The 8,696-nt window shown below is 48.6% G+C and overlaps 1 protein-coding gene across 1 annotated transcript; it reads right to left on the reverse strand.

The window, feature by feature from the left end:
* Nucleotides 1-1,037: 1,037 nt before the first annotated feature.
* LOC109572627 (haptoglobin) lies at nt 1,038-7,274 on the reverse strand. Its single transcript, XM_019979573.2, has 7 exons — nt 7,165-7,274; nt 5,185-5,258; nt 4,805-4,903; nt 4,455-4,526; nt 3,800-3,901; nt 2,896-2,970; nt 1,038-1,938 (listed from the first exon to the last, which is right to left on the reverse strand). Exons 1-7 carry the CDS (start codon nt 7,167-7,169, stop codon nt 1,160-1,162), a joined length of 1,206 nt encoding a protein of 401 aa, XP_019835132.2. The 5' UTR covers nt 7,170-7,274; the 3' UTR covers nt 1,038-1,159.
* Nucleotides 7,275-8,696: the final 1,422 nt, after the last annotated feature.

The raw sequence follows: 8,696 nt of genomic DNA on the forward strand, positions 1-8,696 counted from the left end.
GTTTATCTTTGTGAAATGAAAGACTCAGATGGCTGTGGTTTGAGTCCTAGTTGAGGGTTGCTTTCTTCCAAATGGGAAAAGCAGCCCCTCCTCAGGAAGAGACTTCTGACTCCCCCCAGCCCCAGAATGTTTCTACTGATGGCGCTTTAGAGCCTGTCTGGGTTACGCCCCCCGTGGGAGAGCCCAGGACACTAATGGGCAGGGAGCTCAGGGAACTTGGCAGGTTTGTCATTGAGCTGTGACTTGGACCCAGCAAATCTAGAAACCCTGCCTTTATACATCTTACTGTGTTAGCCGAAGTGCTGGTGTGTTGGAGCACAAGCAACGGAGTAGTATCTGTCAGACACTCGTGCCGCTCAAGCCCGTGTCTTTCTCACCAGCCTTCTCTCTTTCTCCTCCTCCACTCGGAAGAAGCAGAGGATGCTGTGAAAAGAGCTCAGGGTTTGTGTTCAGACAGACCTAGGTTCAGAACTCAGCTTTGGGCTTCCCTGGGGGCTCAGTGGTAAAGAACCCACTTGTCGATGTAGGAGATGCAAGTTTGATCCCTGGGCTGAAGATCCCCTGGAGAAGGAAATGGCAACCCACTCCAGTATTCTTGCCTGGGAAATCCCATGGACAGAGGAGCCTGGTAGGGTCTTCATGGGGGTCGCAGAACTTAGTGACTAAGCAACAACAAAGGTTCAAGATTCAGCTTTTCTATTTAATAGCTGGGTAACCTTCAGCAAATCACTTCTCTGACTCTCCATTTCCTTGTCTATAAAACAAAGGATAACTGTGACCTCCCTGAGGCCTGCCATCGAATAGGCGCTCATTCAGTGATCATGAGTTCCCCAGTGGGACAGTTCGTATCACCTTAGGGATTTCCAGTTGGCCCGGGTGTTTTCTGCCACACTCCCAGTAAAGTCTAGAGCACTTGGCTGCTGCTGTACCGTCAGTGAGAGAAAAAAAAAAAAAACAAAAAAAACCAAGGCTAAAAACAGCACAGACGGGCTTCCCTGGGGGCTCAGTGGTAAAGAATGCAAGACACATTGCAGAAGTGAGGCAAAGCAAGCTCTTTATTGGCTGGAACCCACCAGCGCCACACTGCACTCGTGTCCCCTCCACTCCTGTGCAGCTTTCCCCTCGTCCTTCCAGGCAGCTGCTCCTAGCCAGCCCCGCCTTAGTTGTTAGCGATGGTTTTCCGAACCCAGTCCAGAATGGAGGTCACCTTCACGTACACACCATACTCAGCCACAGCACAGCTCTTGTCAAAGCTCAGGATCCCGGCCGCATACCAGGTGTCGTCTTCCTTGTCGTGAACGACGAAGGCGCTGCCGGCGTCGCCATAGCAGGTGTCGTCCTGGTACTTGGACAGGCCGACGCAGAAGGTGTTCTCATTCAGTATGGGCTGCACCCCTACAGGGCTCTTAGCTGTCTTATTTTTAGGTGCGTCGACGCCCTCATAGTGTTTCACACACTTGTCTTGGTCAGCCACAGGCAGCATGACATACTTCAGATGCTCCGTAAAGTTGAAGTTTTCATTTCGCCCCCAGCCAGACACATAACCCACACGACCCACCTTCACATAATCTTTTGAAGGTAGGCAGATGGGCATTACTTTGTCATTGACAGGTACCTTCTGTCTGAGTTTGATGAGCCCAATGTCTACCTTGGAGTGGTCAGGGTGGAGAACCACCTTCTCCACCTCTACAAGCTGGTTCTTCCCCACATAGAGTCTTAAAGTAGGAGTGATGTCCTTTGCTTTTTTGTCACTACTGTGACCCAGGTAGAGATTTTTAGCTGTGGTGAGGAGCCATCGTTCATTGATGAGCGTGGCTCCCGAGATGAGGTTATGCTGGGAGACCATCTTGGCCTGCCAGGGAAAGCTGCCCTTGGCATCCAATGAGCCACCGATGATCCTCTGCACCTGGTCCACGGGGTGCTTGGGCTTCCCGCACACTGTTGAGAGCAAGACCATCATTAATAGGAGCGGGGTGTGAGTGTCCTCTGGGCCGGGAAACATAAAAACGCCAACTCTTGCCGCTGTCCAAAACTATCGCTCTTCATGTCTCCAGGGCTAGAAACATTTACATGCTTTGCCCGTACCTTCTGCTCCTCCCGTCCCCAATGTTTACAGTTTAAAATTATTTTTTTTTAATGTTCACATCACTAAAGCAGAGTTCTGTTTCCTGCTTTTCTGACTCACAAACAGCACTGAAATTTTCAAACCCCAGCTGCTGAACTCTAGGTATATTTAAGTGATTTATCACAACTAGAGGTCCACGATCCCTGAAATTCAGTGTAAGGACAAGGAGCTACCAAGGTTCCTTCTCTCTGAATAAATAGGGACATGAAGCAATGTTGGCCGGAACACAGGTTTTATAGATACTGCAGTCGAAACCCAGCAGGTTAGTGGTTCCACAGCCCAAGCAGCAGAAGAGGGTGGACAAAACCCTCTTGTTCCAGGAGGGAAAGGAGAGAGCACAGCCCCTCCTGGTGAGAGTCCTGACCCTCCTCCAGCCTGTTGTAGTACATTCCCATGGATTACGGTTTTGTTCTGCCCTCCCTCAACCTATTCTTCCTGCAGCTTGCTTTACCCTTGGCCCAGGGCTCTCCAGGTGGGCTCTCTATACAGAGTCCCCTGATCCTCTGTGGACAGTGTAGACAGTGGACTCGGTCAGTGCCTCGGAGGCCAGATGAACACATCCTTAGTGAACTTCAAGGGGCGGCGTCACCTGCGTGCGCACATCTCTGCCCAGCCACCTCTGGTGCCCCCGCTCCCTGTCCTTGGCTTGTGTGTGCCCAGAGGAAGCCTCATAGGGAGGATGTGCCTTGATGTTCCAATCAAGATGCTTGTCGTGCACCAACCCCTCAGTACCCACTTTCAGTCTGCTTCCCAGGCCCCTGGCTTCCTACCTGCCTCACATTCAGGGAGTTTCTGTCCAATGTTCTTATTTATCCACTGCTTCTTACTGTTAAAGGTGTACACTCCTGAAACAAAATGAAAGAATACAAGCTGAAAGGGACACTAGCTGGACCTAGCACTGGGAGCGAGCATATTTAAAGAGCAGAGTCAGAGAAATAGGAGGAAGGAGGGCCAGGGAGGGGGAGGAACAGAAGAGCTCGGTGCTAGAAGCCAAGTGCTGGGGGCCAGTGAAGCCCAGCAGACGGATGGTGGTCTAGGTGGCCGAGGCGATTGTGTCAAGGCAGTACAGGATTGGAATCAGGGTTCAAATCCTGACTTTCCCTCATACAGGCTACCTGAACTTGGGCAAATTTATCAACCTCTCTATGCCTCAGTTTCTTCAGAAGTGAAATGAGAATAATAATCCTCTCTTGGAAATTCCCTAGTGGTCCAGTGGTTAGGATTCCAACCTTCTAATTTGGGGGACACAGGTTCCATCCCTGGTCAGGAAGTTAAGTTCCCACAAGCTGTGCAACTTGGCAAAAATAAATAATAGTGTCTCCAGAGGGGTGTTGTGAGGACCTCGTGAGCAAATCTGTGGAGAAAACTACCCAGTGCGGGAGCGTTTGCGCTCACGAGTTGAGGGCTCCCTGCCATCATCACCATCACCATCCTGTTTTATATAGATCTCACCCTGAGATGGGTAGGCTACGTGGCATCTCCTCTGCTTAACAAGGAAGAAAACTCGAGGCTGAAGAGAGTTAATTTTCCCAAAAGGCCACAGCTGCCAGTGACAAAACCCTCATTAGAACCTGCATCTCCTGGCTCCAGAAAGCACATGCCCTTTCTGACCAGTTACCTTGGCTCCATCCCCCATGGAAGTGGAGGGACAGGAGGCATTCGTCTAGGCCTTACCATCTCCACAGGTGCGCAGTGTGTAATAGGGTTTGCACTGATAGCGAACCAAGTACTCCACGTAGCCATTTTCAATCTTGGGGGGCTCTGGGCAGCTGTCATCTGCAAAGGAAAAGAGGAAGAGAAGGTTCATATTGGGGAACAGCCCCTGGAGATGCGAAAAGTCAGAACAGAAGAAGCTGGTTTGCACATCAAACTCCCTCCCTCCCAGAAGGAGAGAGCACCAGCTCTTCCTGGTGATGGTTGAGTCCTGACCCATCTCCAGCCGCTTGTAGCACATTCCCACGGGTTGCGCTTTTGTTCTGCCCTCTCTCGACCTGTTCTTCCCGCAGCTTGCTTTACCCTTGGCCCAGGGATCTCTAGGTGGGCTCTCTGTACATACAGGGTTCCCTGATCCTCTGTGGAAGTGGATTCAGTCAGTGCCCAGGAGACCAGATGAATGCATCCCTAGTGAACTTTATGGGGAACCATCACCTGCCTGTGCACGTCTCTGCCCGGCCACCTGTGGTCCCCCAGTCCCTGTCCTCGACTGGTGTGTGCCCAGAGGAGGCCTCACAGGGAGGATGTTCCTTGAGGATGTTTCGATCAAGATACCTGCCATGCCCCAACCCCTCAGTACCCACTTTCAATCTGCTTCCCAGGCCTGACTTCCTACCTTCTTCACATTCAGGAAGTTGCTGTCCAATGTCCTTGTTTATCCATTGCTTATTGTTAAAAGTATACACCCCTGAAACAAAACGAAAAAAAAAAAATGAGCAAAAAGCTGGACCTAGCACTAGGAGAGAAGGTATTTAAAGAGCAGAGTCAGAGAAGTAGGAGCAGGGAGGGCGGGGGAAGAGGAGCAAGGGAGGAGCGCTATGCTAAAGCCAAGAGCTGCGGGCGCCAGTAAAGCCCAGCAGGACAGACAATGGTCAAGGTGACTAGCAGTCGTGGCAATAGTGGAGACTGTGTTGAGGCAGTCCGGGGTTGGGACAGGAGAACCCGAAGGTGTTCGCCCAGGCTTACCATTTCCAGCATGCAGTTTGTAATATTTGTCACACTGATAGCGAACCGAGTACTCCACATGGCTATTAGCAATCTCGGGGGCCTTTGGGCAGCTGTCGGCTGCAAAGGAAAACAGGAGGACAAGGTTCATTTTCAGAAACTGCCCCTAGAGACTGGAAAAGTCAGGAGAGAAGAAACAGCATATCAACCTCCCACACCCGAAATGGAAGCCCAGGAGAGATTGCTGGCTGGCTGGCTCCCCAATGTTCTTTACGATACTGAAAGACCAAAGATCAGGATAAGGAGCAATTGGATTTTCCCAGAGAGGATGCAGATCTGATGGGCCCAAGTGGGATGCAGCAGTGCGGCCAGGTACAGCCCTCGCCCAAAGGCAGACCTACCTGTGGCCTCACTGCCGGTTTCCACCGCGAGAAGCTGCCCGCAGAGCAGGAGAGTGATGACAGCTTGCAGGGCGCTGCAGAGAAGACAGAAAGGAGGGCGCTGCTGGTCTCCCCATTTAAACACACACACTCCCCGATCCTGTTACCTAGAGACCCCTCACCCACCCACATGCATACTTTAGCAGCTTCCCAGTCACAGAGGTTCCTGTGTGTTCTGTGCTGCTGGGAATTCTACAGCAGCTTCAGAGTAGAGCAAGCAAGATTAGGAAGGGATCGGGCCTCAGTGCGTAGCAGGATTCAGGAAACATTAAATTGTTTGCAACATATGAGCTCCTCAGCAAAGAGAAGCCTCCCTTGGAGTGGGAAGCACCCTGAGGTGCTGGGCTACGAGGATTCCACTAATGCATGTGGATATCTAGACGATGGGGTGGTGGTGGGGGTGGGGGGTTATCATTATGCTACTCTCTCTACTTTGGGGAAATTTTCATAATAAAACACTGATGTAGTTGTTTCTATTATTTTATGATAATTTGACTTCAGGAAGTCGTATAGCGAACTCCCAAATTCCAGAAGGTTACCTGGATGATAACTGAGTCCGTAAAAGCGTGCCTGTGCACATGGGCATCAGCACACAGGCCATACCCACCCGTGGACCATCTCCCTGGAAGATGGCAACTACTCAGAGATGGCTTGGTTAAGTTCCTAGTTTCATTATTTCAACATTTCAGAAAAAAAATTTTTCTGTTTTGATAAAATCTGAGTGCCTTGTGTCACTCAAATGTTTCACTTTTGGTCTTTCTCATTATACGTTTTTTTTTTTAATCTGCTAATAGGCATATTCAAAATGCCAGGGAGAACTCCCTGGCAGTCCAATGGTTAGGACTCAAAGCTTTCACTGCCTGGACCCAGGTTCAATCTCTGGTTGAGTAACTAAGATCCCGCATGCCATGTGGTGTGGCCAAAAAAGGGGGAAAAAACGTCTGGAGGCCTACCACAGGAGCTTCCCCACAAAGATGAAAACTTTATAATCTCAAGGAAAAAGCTATTCCTTAGAGAAAGTCACGTCTCATGGGAAAGACAGCACCACCTGAAAACATCACCTTTTATGGACATAGAAAAGCAGAGAATCTTTGCATAGTAAACCTTTACTCCCTATGTGTGTGCTCAGTCACCAAGTCATGCCCAACTCTTCGCGACCCCATGGACTGTAGCCCGCCAGGCTCCTCTGTCCTTGGGGTTTCCCAGGTAAGAATACCGGAGTAGGGTTGATCTCCTGGAGAAGGGGATGGCTTCTCCAGGAGATCTTCCCAACCTAGGGATCGAATCCTGCATTATCAGGCAGATTCTTTACCACTGAGCTGCCAGTGACACCCCAGAGAGAATGTTACAAAAAGAATAGTAGTATGGGCAGCACAGGAATACGGTGAGAACCGTGAAGCTGATGTGCAAATGAATGAAATTTGGAAAACAATGAGGTAATGACTGAAAGGACTGCTCCAAACTCATAATTCCTAGAAGTCAAGGACCAAGCTTTAATCCATTTCCAATATCTCCTCCAGAACCTTATGCAGCACATAGAACACAGAGGATCCTCTACAAACACGCTAATATTTGGAAGATAATTCTTCTTATAAATACAGGTTGAGCCTTGGTGCTTCCTGGCTCTAAAACCAAACACATGAGTAGATTCCCCCAGGCAAAGAAGAGTGAGATCCATCCTAAATAATCGGGAGTCAGAGCCAAGGACAGAACAAACCCTGAGAAGCTTTACGAGGATAAAACATTGTTTGCACGCTGTGCATCAGAAAGCAAACAAAGTCTATAATTTAGTCCATTTGCCTTATTTATCTTCGTTATATTTTTGCATTTCTCTTGTAGGCCTCTCCTGTACTCAGGCTGTCATGTAGATAAAAGATATATCCAAAGAAGGATGAAATAATCCAGAGAAAAGTGAGGGATAGGAGCAAACTGTGGACTCACCTCATCGTTGGTGTGTCTGGCTCTGGAAGAGCAGTGCCGTTGGGGGCACCTGCTGATGCTTTTATGTCCCCAGTATCTCACTCCACCCCCTTCTTCATTTTGTAATTGCTGTGTCTCCACACTTTGGCCTTATTAAGGTTACTCACATTTTCCAGTAACAAAGCCACAAACAACCTCCCTGTTAAAGAGTCCAGCTCTTGCTTCATGCTTGAGTTTCCCCTGGTGTTCTTCATGCTTGAGCCGAAGAATCCTGGCCACATCACTACCCCGTGCAGCTGCCAAAGGGTTTCCCGAAATGAGCCAGTGTGCAAGACTTGGGGAGGAACCGTCAATCTGAGTCTGTTTGTTCTGAATGCTTTTCAACACTGGACAAAGCCCTTCTTGGGGTTGTTTCAAATCCATTAGAGACACTCCTGCAACCTGGCTGAGACAGGGCTCTCAATTAAACATTTCCTTTTCACAATCATGTCCCCCACACTGTGTTGCCATCTCCCTGTTTTGCAAAGCTCTCCAACCTGAAATCAGTAAAATGTACTCATTGTATCTTCTCTGATTGCTTGTTCCAACAAATCACACAGAATGGATAAGGCTATAGTGTAGATGCAAACCATACTCAATGGCAGTGGTTATCATGGTTTTATTGTTGTCGTTGTTCAGTTGCTCAGTCGTGTCCAACTCTTTGCAACCCATGGACTACAGCACGCCAGGTTTCCCTGTCCTTCACTATCTCCTGGAGTTTGCTCAAACTCATGTCCATTGAGTCAGTGATGCCATCCAACCAGCTCATCCTCTGTTACCCTCTTCTCCTCCTGCCTTCAATCTTTCCCAGCATCAGGGTCTTTTCCAGTGAATCAGTTCTTTGCATCAGGTGGCCAAACTATTGGAGCTTCAGCTTCAGCATCAGTCCTTCCAATGAATATTTAGGGTTGATTTCCTTTAAGATTGACTGGTTTGATCTTCTTGCTGTCCACAGGACTCTCGAGAGTCTTCTCCAGCACCATAGTTCAAAAGCATCAGTTCTTTGGCACTCAGCCTTCTTTATGTTCCAACTGTGCAGACCTTGTTGGCAAAGTGATGTCTGTGCTTTTTAATATGCTGTCTAGATTTGTCAGAGCTTTTCTTCCAAGGAACAAGCGTCTTTTAATTTCACAGCTGCAGTCACTGTCCACAGTGATTTTGGAGCCCATGAAAATAAATTAAGTCTGTCACTGTTTCCATTGTTTCCCCATTTATTTGCCATGAGGTGATGGGACTGGATGCCATGATCTTAGTTTTTTTAATGTTGCATTTTAGGCTGATTTTCATTGTCCTCTTTCACCATCAAGAGGCTCTTTAATTCCTCTTCATTTTCTGCCATAAGGGTGCTGTCATATGCATATCTGAAGTTACTGATATTTCTCCTGGCAATCTTGATTCCATCTTGAGCTCCAGCCAGCCCGGCATTTCACATGATGTACTCTGTATGTCAGTTAAATAAGGTGACAATATACAGCCTTAATGTATTCCTTTCCAAATTTTAAACCAGTCAGTTG

Source organism: Bos indicus, chromosome 18, assembly GCF_029378745.1.
Source record: "Bos indicus isolate NIAB-ARS_2022 breed Sahiwal x Tharparkar chromosome 18, NIAB-ARS_B.indTharparkar_mat_pri_1.0, whole genome shotgun sequence".
In the NCBI taxonomy this organism is placed as follows: Eukaryota; Metazoa; Chordata; class Mammalia; order Artiodactyla; family Bovidae; genus Bos; species Bos indicus.